We start from the raw sequence: 20,680 nt of genomic DNA on the forward strand, positions 1-20,680 counted from the left end.
CTGTAAGAGCACCTGGCACGTGGCACTGCCTCCTTTTGAAAACCCAGCACATCTGCCTGTCCCTAATTCTGGGCATTTCCCCCATTCTCTATGATTCTTTAGGGACCACCAAAAGGGGGTCAGCAGTCAAAGCTTCAAGTTGTTTCAGGAATCTAGGGCGTGATTCATCTGAAATGAAACTCAGACGGATTGAGAACAAGGAGGCAATCTCTAAATAGCTCATATATTTATTGATATTAAAAATGACTTTGCCCCGATCAGGCTGCTGTGAAATTTGTTCATGTAGATGATCAATGCATGGGTCATGGACCGTATAGCATTTAGTTTAATGCAGTGAAAACACTTTGTAGCCTTCGAAAAAGCAACATATTGAAAACATGTGCTGTGGGCTGACTGGGAAATAAATAACGACTTATTTGAATATTTCTCCCCAAGTAGAAAAGAACACAAAGTCTCACTTTGGAAGGTACTCCAGTGATGGTGGAGGAGGCAAAACCCCCCATGTCCCTAAAACTTCATGTTAAAAAATATATTCTGGGACTGCGGCATGGGTGCCAGAAGATCCACCTCCCCAGTAAAGGCAGTGAACCGGTACTCTCTCCTCAGGTCAGGGTCCACATATCTCCTCCGGACGTCATCCTGCAGCTTTTTGGCCTGGGCGGTGGGATGGAGAGAAGACAGAGGTCAGTCGGGCAAGAAACACTTGGGAAGCAGCAACCGTGCATCAGGCCCCGGGCTAAATGCTGAGGATGCACCAAGAGGGTTTCCTTGGGAGCACAGGAAGTGACAGGGAGCCACTGGAGTTACCTATGTAAGGGGGTGACGGGGTCAGAGGAGAGCTGAGCAGAGGATGGACAGACTAGGGAGAGCCCTGGGGCAGAGAAACCCAGGTGTGAGGGGCTGGGGCCTGCACCAGGGGAGGCTAGCTGCTTCTTGTCTGTTCTTCACTCTCCAAGAGGACCATGACATTGGGGTGATGTCATGACCTGCACTGAACTGGATTGAAGTGAGGCAGGGCTGTGCAAGGTCACCAACCTCACCCTCTCCTCCAGAGCCATCTGGGTCCATGCCAAGATAGAGATCAGGGGGAGTGGAGATGGCTCTGGATGTTTAAGGCAATTGGGGTTAGGTGACTTGTCCAGGGTCACACAGCTATCAAGTGTCTGAGGTGAGATTTTAACTCAGGGCCAGTTCTCTATCCACTACGCCACCTAGCTGCCCTTGGTTGAGTAAGGAGGGCAGAGAAAAGAAGATGGTGCAAAGGTGAAGCCAACAGGCCTTGGGGACAGACTGGATGGTGAGAGATGGGGAGGAGTCAAGGATGACACCCAAGGGACAGGAAGACGGTGGTACCCTTGACAATGAGAGCCTGTGGATGGAAAGGTGAATTCAGTTTTGCGTCTATGGAATTTCTAGTTCCAGGTGTTCAGTAGGCAGGTGGAGACCCAGAGAGAGGTGAGGGATGGACAAGCAGATGGGAGAAGCATTGGCATCAAGACTAATGGAATCCATGGGAACGAGGAGTTTGCCAAGTCACCGAGTACAAAGAGAACTCTCTGAGTGTCCAGACCAAGGTGGGGAGGTCAGACAGGCAAGAGGCGAGCTGAGGGAGGAGACAGGGATGGGTGGGGCCAAGGACCATGAGGAGGATGGAGAAAGGATCATTCCAGCTGGCAATGGAGATGTGATTAGTCACTGCGGGGCGGCCAGGTGGCACCACAGCGCACGGCTTTCCATTGATGGAGGTTGGGCCCACACTGTACCAAACCCTAAGGTCAGACCACAGCGGGCACTTCATAGGGAAGGATAAGAGGCTTGTGTGTGTTGGGGGTGTTTTTCTTTTTCTTTCTTTCTTTTTTTTTTTAGTGAGGCAATTGGGGTTAAGTGACTTGCCCAGGGTCACACAGCTAGTAAGTGTTAAGTGTCTGAGGCCGGATTTGAACTCAGGTACTCCTGACTCCAGGGCCAGTGCTCTATCCACTGCGCCACCTAGCTGCCCCGTTGGGGGTGTTTTAAAGGTTCAGAGGGGGATGTGGTGTGATTCAGGGCCTCCGAGGAAGGCCTTTCCGGACACTGAAGTCCCCTTCTCTGGCTTAAGGGACAGCACGCTCTCTCGGCTGGTCCTTGTGTCTAACGGCCCCTTCCCTTCCCTCCCCTCCCCTGGGAAGTTCCCTTAAAGTCCTGATTGCGCCACTCCCGCTCTCATCTCTTCTGCTGCCCCTCAGCCTCCTGGAGTTTGTTCTAGGAGGTGGAAGACGAACCCCTCCAACTAGACCGTCTAGAACTGCACCCTCCATCTTCCCTGCAGGGCTAGATGCCTTCCCCACTGTCATTCCCCTCCATGGGAGCCCCTTCCCCTCCCGCCAGCTGTGAATGACTATACCTCCAAGATGCCCTTCCTCCCCACCACCACTGCTCTAGCTCAGGCTGTCTCCCACCCCCCAACACCCCCCCCCCCCAATACCCCCCCGCCCCAGGAAGCAGCAGGAACTCTCTTATCACGCCCGCCCTTTGCTGGCTGCACTAGGGACTGTCTCTGGTGAGCTGAGCTCCCAGCGGGTGAGCCCCCCACCCCTGTGGTGTCAGGCTCAGGTGCCCGTGTCCACGTCCTCTGATCTGTCACTGTCTGTACCCACTGCAGAGCTGGCATCTGGGGGCCCCTTTGTCATTAAGGAATAGGGATGGGGGGCTGCTTGCCCCCAGAATGACCTCCCCTGAACTCCTGAGGGGAGGAGAATGGGCAGCCTCCGGGCCCCAGCTCTTGTTTTCTCCCTCTCAGGAGGAATGTCTCCCTGGAGAGGAGAGGCTGCCAGGGTGCGCCCCAGGCTGGATGCATGGGGACACACACAGCTGCCTTGCAGGTCCTGATTAGAGTCTGGGGAACTGTGGGGAGGCCCTGGGTGCCCGCCCGTCATTCTGGGGAGGAAGAAGGCTGGGCAGCACAAGCTGAAGCTCAGAGAGCAGTGACGCTCTGGGCAGAGCCCACCCTACGCACAATCTCAAAGTCGCGGGCGGCCTTCTTGATCTCCTCCTGAGGCGCTCCTTTGGCCTTTTTCCTCCTTTCCCATAAGGCCTCCATGTGCTGCTTTATCCGCTCTTCTATCTCTCTGTCTTTGGAGGCTCTGAGGAGACACGAGGTTGAGGACGCCTTTAGATGCACTCATTCTTTTAGGAGGCACCCAAACCAGACAAGACAAAAGCACAGTGCCCACATTTCTGACTGTGTGAGGAGGGGGATCAAGGCTCCACCCCACCCCAGCCAATGAACTGGGGTCCCTGGGCACACGTGGTCTGCCAGCCTGGAGAGAGGGCACACACTGACCACTGACTCACGTCCAGCACCCGCGGACGGGTTCCTTGACGTACAGTCATAGAGCAAGGGGTGTTGGGGATGGATGGGGAAGGGGCCAGGGTGTAGCCCCTGCCTTCAGGTCTGTCTGCATGGACAGACTGCCCATGATTTGCCCTTGTAGGCTGGATAAACCCAAGGGCTCTCATGGGTATGTTCCTGGCTGCTGTCTCAGGCCGGTGTCAGCATGGAGAGACACCAGCCAGATAGGATCCCAAGATTTGGGGCAACCTGCCACACCCCCCTGCAAAGAAGGACGGGCAGACGCCCTGTGCCAGCCTCAGGCCTGGCCTCGTGTGCTGCATGAGCAGCCCGTGAGGCAAGTTCTCTCTCTGACTGCCCAGGTCTGGGTAGCTTGGACCATTCCAATTCCCCCAGTGTCCAGCTCTCCTAGCTTACAAGGTTTGCTTTGTGCTCCTAATGAATAGTAAACAAAGTCTTCCCTGCCCTTCCAGGAGAGGACAGGTGAGGACAGGTGAGGAAAGGTGAAGCCAGGCTCCCCTTTTTCAGACAGAAAGGAGGCATTTGGGTCGGTGGGTTGGGGTCACAATGACAGCAGCAGATGTTCCCCTCCAATGTTACACAGCACAGTGCTAAAGGACTGATTCCTGGAGCTCCCATCCCAGACCCCCTCTACAAGCCCACAGTGATCCTCTTTGGGTGCTCTTGTGATAAAATAATGGGATTTGGCAGATGCCCAGGGGCCCCGCCTGAAGACTGATTTGGAATTGATTGAATCGGGTGAGACTGAGAGACTGACTGAGAACCTACTTAAGGTTGATTAAATCAAGACCACACCTGGCCAGCCCGAGTGGGGTGTTGTTCTCAGAGGCTGTGGACTAAGTCATCAACATGAGAGCACTCTCAACCAAGTAGCTTGAAAGACCTCCCCTTTCAGGGAGCGAGACAGGAAGTAGGAAGGTGAGGCTGGCTCACTGAATCACCCTCTTTTTGTCGGGGACTTCGGTTTGGTGGCAGACAGAGAAAAGGCAAGGTTTTCTCTCTGTCTATCCCGCATAGATCTAAGCTAGGATTTTCCCATTCCTATAGAGATCTGTTCTCACCCTTCTCTCTCTTCACTAACTTCTTTTTTTTTTAATTTTTAGTGAGGCAATTGGGGTTAAGTGACTTGCCCAGGGTCACACAGCTAGTAAGTATTAAATGTCTGAGGCCGGATTTGAACTCAGGTACTCCTGACTCCAGGGCCGGTGCTCTATCTACTGTGCCACCTAGCTGCCCCTCTTCACTAACTTCTAATAAACTTTAATAAATACTTAAAAGCCTAAACTCTTGCTGAATTTATCAGTAAATCTTAGCCAGTTCCCCCCCCCCCCCAAACTGTGAGGGGGTGGCAGGTAAGGAACTACATTAGATTTTAAACATCACACTCTTGAGAGCCTGGATCCTAGAGAAGGGTGTGTCACTGTGTGTGTGTGTGTGTGTGTGTGTGTGTGTGTGTGTGTACACGTGTGTGCAGGGCTCTTCAATAAACTCAAGACCAGTTACTGAGCACCCTGGCAGAGTGTCCTGGGGGAGGAAGGACACTCCGCTAAAGCCCATGCTTGGCTTTGCACGTAGTAGGTGCTTTGTCATTTGTGCTGAATTCAGGGAAGGTACCCACACCAGGTGAGGAGAGTGGTTTGTTTAAAAACAGCCAGAGACCATTTGTGTCTCCAAAGCGCTGCTTCCTTCCACACTTCCAGACAGACAAGTGACCGACCTGAGCTCGTCCTGTGCTTGCGTCAGTTTCACTCGCATCGGTTTCTTTTTTTCGAGGAAGTGGAATTCCTTGTTGTCATCCACTGGGTCAGTTGCAAACGGGGCTTTTCCCAGTGCCTGAAAAATGCAACAATCAGCGTGAACAAGCCGTCACCGCCTGGAGACCAAGCTGGAGAGGGCCTTTGTCCTCCCTCAGGGAGGCGCAGGGGCCGCCCTCGCCAAAGATTTCCCGAGGCTTGCTGGCTATTGCCAACGCCTCGTCCGAACGAAGCCCGTCCTCACAAGCAAGGGCCTCCGTTTCGTTACCTGAAAATGACGGGTTGGTTTGATGGGCTCGAAGGTCCTTTGGATCTCTGCATCTGAGGGGCAGCCAGAGCACCTGACACACACAGACTCGTGGTCCCAGACACTGACTGTCCGGCTTTAGTCCTGTTTGCCTCAGTTTCCTCATCTGTAAAATGGAGATGACAGCCCCTACCTCCCAGGGTTGTTGTGAGGATCAAAGGAGACACTGACTGTGACATGCTTAGCACAAAGCCGGGCACGCAGTGAGGACTTTCTAGAGGTCAGTCATGATGATCATTAGTATGGTTACATGGGGCCTCCGAAGACGGCCTGTGCCATATCCAGAGGTAAGTCTGAAGGGAGGGTCCCTGACATTTAATCACTCCAAGAAATAAAAACAAACAAATAAAACTCAACTGGTCAAACAGGATTTTTTAAAATTAAATTTTTTTTCTAATATTTCCCCCCAGTTACATGTAAAAACAATTTTTAACAATCGTTTAAAAAGAACTTTTGTTTTGTTTTGGGGTTTTTTTCAGGGCAATGGGAGTTAAGTGACTTGCCCAGGGTCACACAGCTAGTAAGTGTCAAGTGTCTGAGGCCGGATTGAACTCAGGTCCTCCTGAATCCAGGGCTGGTGCTTTATCCACTACGCAGTCAGCTGCCCCTAAAAAGAATTTTTGAGTTCCAATTCTCTGCGCTCTTCTCCTCCCTCTCTCCCTCCCTGAGAAGGTCAGCAATCTGATACAGGTTGTTAATGTGCAATCATGTAAAGCATTTTCATATAGTCATTTTGTGGAAAACTCAAACTAAAAAGAGAAAGAAGGTGAAAAAGTCTGCTTCAATCCATAAAGATGCCAGAAGTTCTTACTCTGCAAGGAAGAGGGCCCTTTTTCATCCTGAAACCCTTTGGAACTGTCTTGGATCATTGTATTGTTGAGTAAAGCCAAGTCATCCACAATTGGGCCTTCTTATCATGCTGCTGTTTGTACAACCATGTACAACATTCTCTGGTTCTGCTCACTTCACTGAGCACCGGTGATGTAACTCTTTCCAGGCCCTTTCTGAAATCATCCTGCTTGTGGTGTCTTATAGTATAGCATTCCATTACAATGGAATGTTTAGCCATTCCCCAATTGATGGGCATCTCCTCAAATTTCCAATTCTTCGCTATCACAAGAAGAGCTGCTAGAAATAATTTTGTACAAATAGGTCCTTTCCCCTTTTTTTTTGATCTCTTTGGGATACAGAACTAGGAGCGGTATTGGTGGATCAAAGGGCATACATAGTTTTATAGCCCTTTGGGCATGATTTCAAATTGCTCTCCAGAATGGTTGGATCAGTTCACAACTCCACCAACAGTGCACTAGTGTCCCAGTTTTCCCACATTCCCTCCAACATTTATCATTTTCCTTTGCTGTCATATTAGCCAATCTGGTAGGTGGTAGTAGTTTTAATTTGTGTTTTTCTAATCAATAGTGATTTAGAACATGTCTTCACATGACTGTAGAAAACTTTAATTTATCTGAAAACTGCCTGTTCAGATCCTTTGACTATTTATCAACTGGAAATAACTTGTATCTTCCAATCTCCATATATTTGAGAAATGAGACCTTTATCAGATACCTGATGTAAATATTTTCCTCAGTTTTCCACTTTCCTTCTGTTTCCATTGTGCAAAAACTCTTAAATTTTACATAATTGAAATTACCCATTTTACATTTCCTAATGCTCTCTCTCTATAGTTTATTTGGTCCTAAATTCTTCCCTGATCCATAGATCTGATGGGTAAAATGTTCCATACTCCCCTCATTCACTGATGGTGCACTTTTTTTTTTTTTTTTTTTTTGCAGGGCAATGGGGGTTAAGTGACTTGCCCAGAGTCACACAGCTAGTGTCAAGTGTCTGAGGCTGGTTTGAACTTCAGGTCCTCCTGAATCCAGGCTGGTGCTTTATCCACTGTGCCACCTAGCTGCCCCAGGTGGTGCACTCTTTATGTTATAAATCATGTACCATTTTTGACCTGATCTTGCATATGGTGAGATGTTGGTCTACACCTAGTTTCTGCCATACTGTTTTCCAGCTCTCTGAGCAGTTTTTGTCAAATAATGAGTTTTCATCCCCAAAGTTTGGATCTTTGAGTTTACCAAACATTAAATTAATATGGTCATTTGCTATAATGCATTGTGTATCTAATCTATTCCACTGATCCACCACTCTATTTCTTAGCCAATACCAGATAGATTTGATGACTGATACTTTATAACAGTTTGAGATATGCTATGGCTAGGCCATCTTCCTTCACATTTTTTCTCATTGATTCCTTTGATATTTTTGACCTTTTGTTTTTCCAGATGAATTTGTTATTTTTTTCTAGCTCTATAAAATAACTTTTTTGGAGTAGTTTGATTGGTATGGTACTGAATTTAGTAGATTAATTTAGGTAGAGCTGTAATTGTGGTATATTGGCTTGGCCTACCCATGAGAAATTAATATTTTTCAAATTGCTTAGATCTGACTGTGTGAAAAGTGTTTTGTAATTGTATTCATATAGTTCCTGAGTTTGTCTTGGCAGGTAGACTCCCAAATATTTTATATTGTCTACAGTTATTTTAAATGGAATTTCTCTTTCTATTTCTTCCTGCCAGATTTTGTTGTCAATTTATAGAATGCTGATGATTTATATGGGTTTATTTTATATCTTGCAACTTTGCTAAAGTTATTTCAACTAGTTTTTTAGTTGATTCTCTAGTATTCTCGAAGTATACCGTCATATCATCCGCAAAGAGTGAGTTTTGTTTTCTCATTTCCCTATTCTAATTCCTTTAATTTCTTTTTGCTATAGCCAGCAAGAAATGGGAATTTTCAAATTAAATATTGAGTTCCTGCAATTAAACACTTGCATTTGTTGTTGTTGAAAATAGCTAAAAATGACCAAGTCAGATTCCTGTGAACGACAATCCACCAACATCAGCTTGAAAAGTGCTCTGGGAGAAGAATCCCAGACACTGTGGGATCAGGTAAGCTTGTTTGGTTTTTCTGTTGTTGCTGCTGTTATTGTTTAAGTTATTCAAAATTTTAAAATACAACTTTAAACGTGGTTTAGGAATGTAGCTATGAAATCCAAAGCCAGCCAGCACAGAACTCACCAGTGATGCCCACTTTGCCATGGCGATGATGGAATTTCATCAGATGATGCACCTACAGCCTTCTCATGACAGGGGCCTGAGGCCCAGGGAAAGCCTTGCCTGAAGCCCTGCCTCGGCTTGTTGGCATACCCTCCACCCTTTGGGGTGGGGGGCTGGGGTTGAAGCTAAAATGGAGTCCATCAGGAAAATGACCAGGTTAGTTTGGCTCATAAAGGGCTTTTTCCCACTCTGGTGCAGTAACAGGATCCTGATATTCCAGGGCATAAGTTCCCAGTGATGATGCCACAGAAGTTCATGACCATTGCAAGTGTGAGAATATTATTACCAGGGCTCCTCCCTGCTGAGAGAGCATGGGTTGACCTTAAGGTCAACCCAACAACAGGAAGTCACCTCACAAAGCCTTGTTCCTGAGGAGAGGATTTGAACTCTGACCTTGGCACGTTCTGTTCATGGACCATCTTTAAGTCGAGTCAATCAATGTACTTGAATGCTACCAGCCAATTAGCTTGGAGCAGTGTGTGGGGACTGCCTCTCTTCCTGACCCACAGGGAGTTTCTGCCCTCAGAGAGACAGGAACTCTCTCTTGGTGGCTTGGTTCTGCTAGGTGGAGACAGCTTTTTCTCTTCTCTTTCCCATAGATCCTAGCTAGGCTTTCCTATTCTTTCAGAGACATGTGTTCTTTCTTTGCTAACCTCTTATATACTTTAATAAATGCTTAATGCCAGGGCAGCTAGGTGGCGAAGTAGATAGAGCACGGGCCCTGGAGTCAGGAGGACCTGAGTTCAAATTCGGTCTCAGACACTTAACACTTACTAGCTGTGTGACCCTGGGCAAGTCACTTAACCACAATTGCCTCAAAAAAAAAAAAAAGCTTAATGCCTAAACTAGTGCTAAAGCTTCTAATTTATAAGTAAACCCTACCTAGCTTTCCCCACATTGGGGACAGGAATAAGGTGACCACTCATTTAGTTTTACTTGTCACACATGAGAAATCCCTCTCACCAGAAAAGTCAGGCAACTTCTTGTAGTTAGAAAAGGAAGCGTTAGCCAGTGTTTGAGGCGGGTTGCGTCCCCCCTCGTCTGGGATGAGCACACTTCTATGCTGCTCTGAACAAACAAACTGAGAAGAAGCACGAGGAAAAGTCAATGGGACTTCATGGGCTCTCCAATAAAAATACACTCAAGTGAAGTTAATTGGCCCCATGTCCGCTACAGTTCGGCCTTGGCTTTCTCAGGTGTTGTCAGTGACACAAACAACAGGACCAGGAAAAGCCCCCCTGGGGAAGGTGGGATCTAAGCTGAAACCTGAGGGGAGTCAGAGGAGGAAGAGCTTCCAGGCATGGGAGAAAGCCAGAGAGAACACCTGGGGCCAAGAGATGGAGCGGCCAAGAGGCTGGTAGAGCGGCGGGGAGGGAGGGAGGTGTAAGAAGCCAGAAAAGGGCAGAGGGGGTCAGGTCATGAAGGGCTCTGAATGCCAAACCGAGAATTCTGTATTTGCTCCTGAAGGTGATGGGGAGCCCTTGGAGTTGAGAGTGTGAGCGCGTGTCTGTGTCTGTGTGCATATATGTGTGTAGATATCTGTGCGTGTGTATGCACGCATGTGTACTGCAATCCAATCCCATCTTCATGCCCACCGCTTGGGCAGCTGAGCAGAGAACAGACTGGAATGGAGCCATGAGGCAGGGAAGCCAACCAGGTGAACCCAAACTCTAACATGAACCCCAGGTTCTGGCCACTGCCTGTAGTCTCCTGGCCATGTTCATCCCCTGGTCTGAGTAAGGGCCTCCCTCTCCTCCACCTTGTCTCTCTCTAAGATCGGTGAACCTTGAACCCCTTTGGGGCCTGAGACACCATGGCTGCGGCCCAGTCTTTCTGGGGCTGGGACACAGGCACACGTGACTGTTATTGGCACCTGTCAGTGGCCTTCGTGCCCATGGTAGCTAAGGCTGGAGCCGTGCAAATGGTCTGGGAGTTTCACTGGAATCCATGGAAACGGACATAGTCATTACCGAAGTGATGCTGTAGTCAGAGGCTCGCCCTGTCCCTCGGCACTGGCCGGCAGACTATCGAGCTGTGCCAAGGGACATTTCCACTCTGGGCTGATTTCATCCCCCTATTCACTGTCCCCCCCCCCCCAGCTCTCCTGCTCGAGGTGCCCGTTTCACTTCATAGAAACACACAATTAAGAATTGCCAGTGACCTCAGGGGCCTCATGGCCAACTCATTAAGGAAAGGCTCCCTAGGAGCAGAACATGCCCGGGCGGTGACTGCGGGCCATCCTCTAAGGAGCCGGACCTCAGGGCTGCTCTGACTGTAAGATTCTGCTGACATAAGGGCCAACTGGCTTCTTCCCAGCTTGTTTCTGCTTTCTGCTCCCCTCCTTCCGTACGGCAACCTTTCCAGCCCCCCTGAATCTTCTCTTCTTCAGAACCAACCTCAAGGACCTGCCCATGCTGGTCAGCCTCCTCGGGACACTTGGTCTGGTGCCTACTCCACACACGGGCTCACCCAGCACTGCCGCTGTCTCGTACTGAGCCTGGAGTCCCCCGTGCCTGACTGAGAGACGGCAGCCTCTCTGTGCCTCCCCTACCTTATTTCAAAATTGATTTTGGGGGCAAGATTGTACATTTCTTCCCAACAAACCTCACTTTCCTAGCCTCACCCTGATGCTCTAGCCTGTCAAGAGCCTTTTCGATGCTATCTTTGCCACTGCTGTTAGCAGTCCTCCCTCCCAGCCTGACGTCCTCTGTTGGTCCCGTCATCTGGGTCACCGATACGAGGTAGGCGGCACAGGGCCAAACACAGGGGTCTCCCCCTGCAATCTCCTGCCACTCACATTACTCTGTGTCTGACTAGCCAATGGTATGATTGCCCAATCCATACCTCCTTATGTTCTTCTCCAAACCAAGGAGAGAGACTGACAGGAAGCTGGCTAACATCCAGGTACGCTCTATCAACAAGCTCTTACCTTCTAGCTTAGTCGTCTGATCAAAAAGGGAAATGGGCCTAGTCAGCCTGACCTGTTCCTTTTTTTTTTTTTTTTTTTTTGTGAGGCAATTGGGGTTAAGTGACTTGCCTAGGGTCACATAGCTAGTAAGTGATAAGTGTCTGAGGCCAGACCTGAACTCAGGTCCTCCTGAATCCAGGGCTGGTGCTCTATCCACTGCGCCACCTAGCTGCCCCCTGACCTGTTCTTGACAAAGCTGCCATGCTAGATTTTGGAAGCACGTTTTCCCTTCCAGGATCGTCACCTGCCTTCCCTTTAACGATCCTATCTCAGTCTTCCCAGGAAGCAGCATCAAGTGTACTGGCGTCTAGTCTGCAGACTGCTTCCTTCCCTATTTGGAAAATGGGGCCATTGGTCCCCCTTGAGTCGTGGGCCCCTCTCCTGTTTCCATGTAACTGCTAATGCCTCTGCGACCACATCTGCCAGTCCTTTCAGGAGCCAGGGAAGGAGTCCAGCCGTGCCAGGTGACTCACATGCGGAGAGGCCCCCTCTCACTCTCTCCCTGTGAGTCATTTCTATTCTGTCACTTCTGATGGAAGGAGAGAAACAAAGCAGGAATGGAGCAGCAAGGTTTTCTCTGCGCCACCCAACCCAAGCCAAAGTCCTGCCCCTTCTTGGATCCTCCTTTTCCTCCCACTAGAGCCAACAGCAGAAACCCAACCCTGCTATTTAGTTGTCTGTGACTGGCTTCCCTGGGCCGCTTCTGCTCACCTGGGCTCTCGCACTCCCAATGCTGTTTGCAGAGCCCTGCTGCGCTCTGAATCATGGCCTGACTTCCACCTCCTGGACGTTTCTTTTTAAAATTCAGGCTGAGTTCTTGGTGTGCCCCCGTCTTTCTTCCTCATTGGGATCATTTGTTTTTATGTGCTCCGCATTTACTTTGGAACATCTCCCATCCCTCTTTAGGTTAACTTTCTTTGGCACATTTTAGTACTTGGGATGGCTCCTATTTTCCCTTTCAGAGATGCTCTTCCCAAATCTGGACTGCATGCCTATCAGATTATGCCTAGGCTTACTCTCCTTCAGTTGAAGAGAAAGACACTTGACCCCCGCCCCCGACCAGGGGCACCCCTAGCACCCTGAAGGAGAGATGTTGCTACTGTGGCTTGGGCTAAGAGGTGGCCAGGGAGCTCACCTGCTACCTGGACAGCTCTTGCTCCCCACACCTTGGGCATAAGTGAGTTAGAACTGTCGGATGAGGGAAGGGAAGCTGGCCACTGTGGGAATGTATTCACTTGGTTTTGGGAAACATTTCCAAGGGCTTAGGACTAGACAAGAGGCTGCTGTAACCTTTACTTTTAAAGCCACACACCCAGAATATAAAGTTGAAGATAAACACAGTATATTTTACAAACCCACTGACGGCTCCTATTTCTAAAGGGAAGCAAGAAATCGAATGGCTCAAAGCCAATTTTCTTTAACAGGGACATCCAGCAGTGTCCTCAGGGTGCCAGGTGGCTTTGCTGCGTGCTCTGTTTTTGTAACAGGTGCCTAACCAGCTTAGCTCAAGTCTCTGTTCTTCAAACTCCAGCTAAAATGGATTTTTAAAAAGCCTAACCTTTCATTTGACAGAGGAATTGAGAGTTAGGGTCTGAGTCTAGGAGGGTTGGTGAGGAAAAAAGGGAGTTGTCTAAAAAGACTGATGGGGATTTGTAGGGAGCACCTTCTTGTCTAGTCCTCTGAACCCTTTGGAATCTGTTTCCAAAACTGCTGTTACTATGTACACTGTTCTCCTGGTTCTGCTCCCTTTACTTTGCATCAGTTCATGTAAGCATCCCCAGGCTTTTCCAAAACCACCCCCTTCATCACTCCTTACAGCACAACAGTATTCTATCTCAGTCATGTACCACAGTTCACTCTCCAACTGATGGACATCCTTTTGGATTCCAATTCTTTGCCACCACAAAAATAACTGCCATAAATGTTTGTGAATAAATAGGTCCTTCTGTGATCTCTTTGGGATCTGGAACTAGTGGTGGTATTGATGGGTCAAAGGGTATTTATGGTTCAACAGCTCCAAGAATGACTGGACCAGTTCACAACCCCACCAAGAGCGCATTAGTGTCCCAATTTTTCCATGTCCCCTCCAACAGTTGTCATTTTTTTGGTAATGTTAGCCAGTATGATAAGTGAGAGGTGGCATCTTACAGTTGTCTCAATTGGCATTTCTCTAATTATTGGTGATTTAGATCATTTTTTCATGTGATGATGGGTAGCTTTGATTTTTCTGAAAACTATATTCATTTACCATTTCTCAATCGAGGAATGGCTTTATTTTGATGAATTTGTCTTAGTTCCCTATATATTTGAGAAATGAGATCTTTATCAGAAAAACTTGCTGTAAATTCCTCCCCACCCCCAAATTTACTGCTAATTTTGTCTGCATTGACTTTGTTGTGCTAAATATTTTAAATTGCATCTAATTATAATGATACATTTAAAAACACAATTGAGTGTGTATGTTATTCCCTTCCTTGAGCCAATTCTGATGAGATTAAGGTCTCTGAACTAATTCTGATGAGTTAGGCTCATTTACTGCCCAGTTTAAATAGACTACTGTGTCAAGATAATGGAATGTGGTAGATGCGGGGATTTAGCAGATACTCGGGGGCCCATCTGGAGATTGATCTAAACTGACTGAATTGGGCGAGAGTGTCTAACTGCTGACTGCTCACCGGCTTACTTCCAGTTAACTCGATTGTAAGCACATCTGGCTGCTACTTAAGAGGGTATTGTTTTCAGAAGCTAAAAACTTTGAATTTTACATCGAGACCACCTTCGGGTCCTGTGAACCAATGAATTTGAATAATGCCAGCCAATCAGCTTGAAGAACCTCCCATTTCTGGGAGGAGGACATGAAGAAGGAAGTGAACGCTGGCGGGGAACTTCTCTCTCTTTGGCTGGAGAGATTGGCATGGTGGCAGGACTTCACATGAGAGTTTAGGAAGGCTAGGCTTTCCATGCTATGAAAAATCTCTTCTCAATCTTTCTCTCTTTACTATCTTATATCTTTTAATAATCCCTTAAAAGCCTAAACTCTTAGTGAATTTATCAGTGATTTTAGCCAGTTTCCCCCCAAAACTGGGGGGGACAGATTAGAAACCACATTTAGAATTTTCAACAACATACTACTCCACCCAATAGTTACTTCCCATGATCCTCTCTATCTTGTTTGGCCATGAACTTTTCTATTATCCATCCTTATGATAGGTAATTTTTTCCACATTCCCTAATTTGCTAATGATTTTGAGCTTATCTTGGTATACCTGGGACTGGATCTGTGTCAGTGCAACTGTGGAAGTTGGGCGTCACTCCCTTCTTAGAACAGCAGCCCCCTCCTTCAGACCTTCCAAGCCATCCTTGGTTGGAAAATGATCTCAGCATGTTCTTCTGTGGATTTTGCTGCTTCAGGAACTGTCCTATGTCATTATTTGGAGGTTTTTTTGAGTGATCGTGTTGTGAATTTGAGAGCTCGCTCTATTTGTTTAATTTTTAAAAAATATTCAAATCTCTCTTTTAATTTTCAGGATTTCTATTTTAGGGATTTAAAATTTGTTCTTTTCCTAGTTGTTCTAGTTGCATGCTCAATTCTTTGATCTGCTTTTTTATTTTTTATTGATGTAAGTATTTAGAGATATACATTTCTCTTTAGGTACTGCTTTGGTTGCATCCCACAAATTTTGGTACATTGTCTCATTGAAATTATTGTTCCTCTGATTTGTTTTTTGATCCATTCATTCTTTAGGATTAGAATATTTAGTTTCTATTTAATCTTTAATCTATGTTCCAAAGGCCTTTTATATGTAATTTTTATTACATTATTGTCCCAAAAGGGCACATTTAATATTTCTGCTTTTCTGCATTTGTTTGTGAGTTTTTTATGCCATAATACACGATCAGTTTTTGTGAAGGTGTCATGCACAGTGAAGAAAGATACACTTTTTTTTTTTTTTTTGGTGGGGCAATGAGGGTTAAGTGACTTACTCGCCCAGGGTCACACAGATAGTAAGTGTCAAGTGTCTGAGGCAGGATTTGAACTTAGGTGCTCCTGAATCCAGGGCTGGTGCTTTATCTATTGCACCACCTAGCTGCCCCAAATATAATCCTTTCTATTCCCATATCTAAGCAAGCATTCTAAAATTCTATTCATCTCCTTAACTTCTTTCTTATTTATTTTATGATTAGATGTGTCTAGGCCCGAGAGGGGACAAATTGAGATTCCCAATCAGTAGTTTTATTATTTATTTCCTCTTATAATCAATTTAACCTTTCCTTTAAAAATTTGGATGCTATGCCATTTGGGGTATATGTATTCAGTAATGATATTATTTTATTATCTATGGTACATTTTGGTAAAATAGTTTCGCTGATTACACTTATTTATTTAGTTACTTTTTTTTTTTTTGCAGGGCAATAAGGGTTAAGTGACTTGCTCAGGGTCACACAGCTAGTAAGTGAGGCAGCTTCATGCCCATCATTCTATCTCCCCAGAGAGACTCTGAGAACCTTCAAGGCAGGAAGGATTAGGCCTTATACTTTTCTTATTCCCTGTGTTGACTCGCACAGTTGTTAGAACACTGTTGGGGCTCTCACAATATCTCTGTTATTTGATTAAAAAATGGTTTCACAATTTCAGCTAAATAAGAGTCTCAAAACGACTGTTCTGCAAGGACCATGAGAACCACGGATGGCTACGTTATTTGTTTCAGTTCAGTGGTCAGCGTGAGGATGATACTAATTATGTGATGGGGGAAGGGCAAGGGAGACAAGCCCCTGGGGTCCATGCTCAGCACAGCCAGGGCTGAGCACGTGTTGACTTATGGTTGTTTTCCCTCACTACTGTCTAATGTAGGGAACATGGGTCCTCAGATCTGGTTCTAAGGCTCACCTCCGAGGGGAAGGAGAAAAGAAGCTGAGTGTACCTACAAGGTACCATTGCCGGACCAACACAAGACAAAGATGCGGCTTGTAAGGCCATTAACGGGCAACAATCCAAGGTTTGTAAGCTCTGATGCTCAGAGGCAGTAAGATGAGCTGGGCTCTACCTGGGTTTGCAGCCAAAGCCACCAAAGTCACTAGCAAAACAGACAGAACACCACCACGAAAAGAAGTGTGTCATTTCTACAAAGTGGCTAACGAGGCAAAGAGCCTGTTGGCAGGAGATCCCCGGATCTCCCAGAAAGGGCCGTGCTCCCGACCTTCTCAACCAGCTTCTTGGGAGCCGACTGTGGACACCCGTGGCCCCAGGAGATGACAAGACGGGGCCAGAGGCGACTGAAACGTGCAGAGAGAGCACTGCTCCTCAGCAGAGAGTGAGAATGCAGGGACAGAGGCAGTCACGTTGTGCAGGAATCCCATGGGCAAGGGACTGCCCTTGGAGGGGGTGGGTGGGAGGCAGAGCACGGAATTCTTCCTTTCTTTCCCTCTCCTCCTCCTCATCATATTCTTCTTCTTCTTCTTTTTTGGTGAGGCAATTGGGGTTAAGTGACTTGCCCAGGGTCACACAGCTAGTGTCAAGTGTCTGAGCCTGGATTTGAACTCAGGTCCTCCTGAGTCCAGGGCCGGTGCTCTATCCACTGTGCCACCTAGCTGCACCTCCCCACTCTCTTCTGAGCACAACTTGGTGGCCTCGTGCTGTCCTCCAGAGCAGTTGGCTGAGCTGTACGGAGACCCAGAGGGGGTGTCTAATTCAGCCAGTCCAAATGGTGATCTCCAGGTGGTGTAGCCTTTGACTTAACACTCCCCTGGCCTTAAAAAAATGACCAAGCACTTAGTCAAACCTATTTAACTTTTGATCCCTCCTCTCCATCTCTGTCTTCTCTCCTTTACCTCTCTTGTCTCTGTGTCGTTCTCCCTGGCTCTCTCCCTCTCCCTCCTCCTAATCTATCACTCTCTTTTTATCTCTCTTCCTCCCCCCCATCACTTTTTCTTTCTCTTTCTTTATGTCTCTCTCCTTCCCCCGTTTCTTCTTCCCCCTCTATCACTCTTTTTCTATCTCTTTTTATCTGTCTCTCCTTTCTCTCCCTTTCTTCTATGTCTCTTTCCTATTTCTTCCTTCCCCCTCTCTTCCCCCTTCTGCCACTCTTTTTCTCTCTAGCTCTCTTTGTCTGTTTATCTGTCTGTCTCTCCTTCCCCCGTCTCCTTTCCCCCTCTATCACTCTTTTTCTCTCTGTCTCTTTTCTCTCCCTTTCTTCTATGTCTCTTTCCTCTCTATTTCTTCCTTCCCCCTCTCTTCCCCTTTCTGCCACTCTTTTTCTCTCTAGCTCTCTTTGTTTATCTGTCTGTCTCTTCCCCTCCCTTTCCCCTCTCTATTTTTCTCTGTCTCTCCCCATCTCCACTGATCAGGTGATTCCTTTCTGATGGTCTGAAGACCTCAGTATCCATGAATGTCTAGAGAGCCATTGGAGCAGTGACATAAGTAGCAGGGGCATTAGGACACGCTGGGGACCCCCTGAGGCTTCAGTCTAGCAGAGAACTATACCTGAGGGAAACGTCATGAGACTCCCAAGAGGGAAAACAAGGCTGCTGGTACCTAGGACCTGGGAACTGACCTTTTAGCCCTATGCTCTCTTTCTAAGGGCCTGTGTGAGAAAGGGGAGTGTGTGGCCCCAGTTTGGGAGGATGCTTTTATAGCTGACAAACTCTAACCATCAACGGGGAGTGCATCACCGGGGCTTTTGATCAGTAGTCCTAGAAATGCCCATATGCCTTCAGTACTGGCCCTGAGGGGAGCAGTAGTCAGCCACCCTCTGGTGACACAGTCATCTGACACAACTGGGAAGTGGGGAAGCATCCTAACTTTGGGGTGTTAGGTTGGCGGGGGGAGGCTGACTGTGGCAGACCTTCAATACCAGCCTGAGGACTGCTCTTAAGACTTACATGCAGGGATTGGCAGAAGCTGAATGACTACATTGCTCAGGATTAGAACAAATCCAGTTTGTTACAACCAAAGACAGAGTTTCATTCCACAGTTACGGAGAAGACAGAGCCAATCAGTGCTGTCATCTTTAACCATCCTCTTGCTACATACAAGGAACACAACGGATATAAGATGTGGGAAGCAAATGGGGTTTCCTTTCTTTTACTCAGGAAGAGAGAGGAGCATGATGAGCTAAGCTACACAGGAACTTGAGGCCAGCTGGCCAACAAACATGTGAAGAGAGCAGAAACCACGCTCCTGCCAGCAGCTCCCAGCCTGTGGGCCCCTCTCCAATGCCCCAATGAGCACGAGGCACGAGTAGCACCGTCTCTGTTCAGCCTCAAGAATCAGTACAGTGGGACTAGCTAAAGACATCTGGGTGCCCTGCCTCCTTCCCTGTTTTTCTAATGTCTGTAGATGCTGTTAGTATTCATCAGAAGCCAACCACAGGAGAGCTCCCAAGAGTTATCCATCCTCATGGGTTCAATCAATCCATGCACTCTTGCTGTTCCAAGGTCATCGCCTCAGGGTTTGAAAAGTTCGGGAAGGTAGGAAGCCCTGACTCAAGTATGATTCCCATCATACATACCCTCCCTCTCTGGAGGGCTAGTTGAGGTAGGGGGCAGCTAGGGATGAAGGGAAGGATGCTTACAAACCCACAGAGGCACACTACTGAAAAATTATTCTTATCACTCCACAAGTTGCTCAGTCAAGTTAAAAACCTGAATGGTCTCCCAGGAGAAATGCCTCTTCTTCAGTATGCCTTTCTTTCTTTCTTTTTTTTTTCCTGTGGGGAAATGAGGGATAAGTGACTTGCCCAGGGTCACACAGCTAGTAAGTGTCAAGTGCTTGGGGTCGGATTTGAACTCAGGTCCTCCTGAATCCAGGGCCGATGCTTTATCCACTGCGCCACCTAGCTGCCCCTCAGTATACCTTTCTCAGTGCTCAGGACAAACCACCAAGTGCTTGTGCTCTGGTTCTATAGAAGCTGGAAGAGAAGCTGAGTGATGCTGCTTTGCTCCCATGATGCATCAGTGGCACACAAAAGTGGGTTCAGTGTGGCCCGGACAGGGCCTTCATCATGAAGTCTGTGCCTTCATCCCCAAGGAAGCCAACAGGACAGGAGCCCATCTATCTGTTGGGAGCCCAAGATGCCAGAAGCAATGGGATAAGGAAGTGTGCTCTCCTTTATGGATAAAGCCCAGTGGCTGGAAGGGGAGGGTTCAGGCCGAGGTTCTGGGCCCATTTCCCCTCTCTAACACAGGCCAGTGATGGATGGAGATGAAGGGAGAAGAGCTTCCTTAAAACACAGGACGCCCAAAGGAGGATCAGCACCCACATCCATTGGTAGCTACTACTACTCTGCTTCCACGTTGGCGCAGCTAAGGGCCTGGAGAGCAGGCTACCTACCCATTCTTGCCCGTACCCCTGCTACTTAGCAAAATGCCTCATAAAAATCATACTCGTGGCAACCATCATCAGCATAAATAACTATGTTTATGTAGGGACTTAAGAGTCACAAAGCATTTCATAAATCTTTTTTTTTTTTTTCTGGGGCAATGAGGATTAAGTGACTTGCCCAGGGTCACACAGCTAGTAAGTGTCAAGTGTCTGGGGTCGGATTTGAACTCAGGTCCTCCTGACTCCAGGGCCGGTGCTTTATCCACTGAGCCACCTTGCTGCCCCTTATTTGATCTTTATAACAAACCTGGGAGATAGGTACGTTTTGCAGATGAAAAAACAGAGGCAGGCAAAGGTTAGGTGACTGGCAAAGAGTTACTCTGCTTTGTTCAGCGTCCTCAGGGAGATTTGAACTCAGGCCTTCCCAACTCCCACTGAACCCCTGGTACACAGTGCTCCTACTTAATAAGTGCTTGTTGAATCGAAATGTCTGTGATTTGAAGCACACGCCGCTCTATCCCTGACAGACCATTCCAGGGGCATATTCCCCAACCTTCCCCAAAGGAACCTGCCAGGAGAAATCCTGCCTTGTTCTTGAGCTTCTCACCTCTTCCCAAAGTACCTCCCATCCTCCAATTCATTTAAGAGGAAATGTTCCCGCTAATGATTATAAAATCCTGATTTGATTTGGTTGAAATTTTGTTTTGAAACTAAACCGTAGTATGCTCTCATTCACAGTGAGAGGTGTTCTCCCATTAGAATAAATGTGGGAAATCAGAACTTACTGCAAATCCAGGAAAACCTGAGTCAAAATAAAGTCTCAGAAATTAGCTGTGTGAACTGAAGTGACT

At 47.5% G+C, this 20,680-nt stretch overlaps 1 protein-coding gene across 1 annotated transcript in view; it reads right to left on the reverse strand.

Annotated features, from left to right (window-relative positions):
- Positions 1-224: 224 nt before the first annotated feature.
- LRRC27 (leucine rich repeat containing 27) overlaps positions 225-20,680 on the reverse strand; it is a 63,349-nt gene continuing 42,893 nt past the window's right edge. The window contains 3 exon segments of the mRNA XM_043989881.1: positions 225-654; positions 2,996-3,122; positions 5,070-5,185. Coding sequence (XP_043845816.1) covers positions 508-654; positions 2,996-3,122; positions 5,070-5,185 — 390 coding nt within the window. The 3' untranslated portion in view covers positions 225-507.

This window comes from Dromiciops gliroides, chromosome 2, assembly GCF_019393635.1.
Source record: "Dromiciops gliroides isolate mDroGli1 chromosome 2, mDroGli1.pri, whole genome shotgun sequence".
NCBI classification, from domain to species: Eukaryota; Metazoa; Chordata; class Mammalia; order Microbiotheria; family Microbiotheriidae; genus Dromiciops; species Dromiciops gliroides.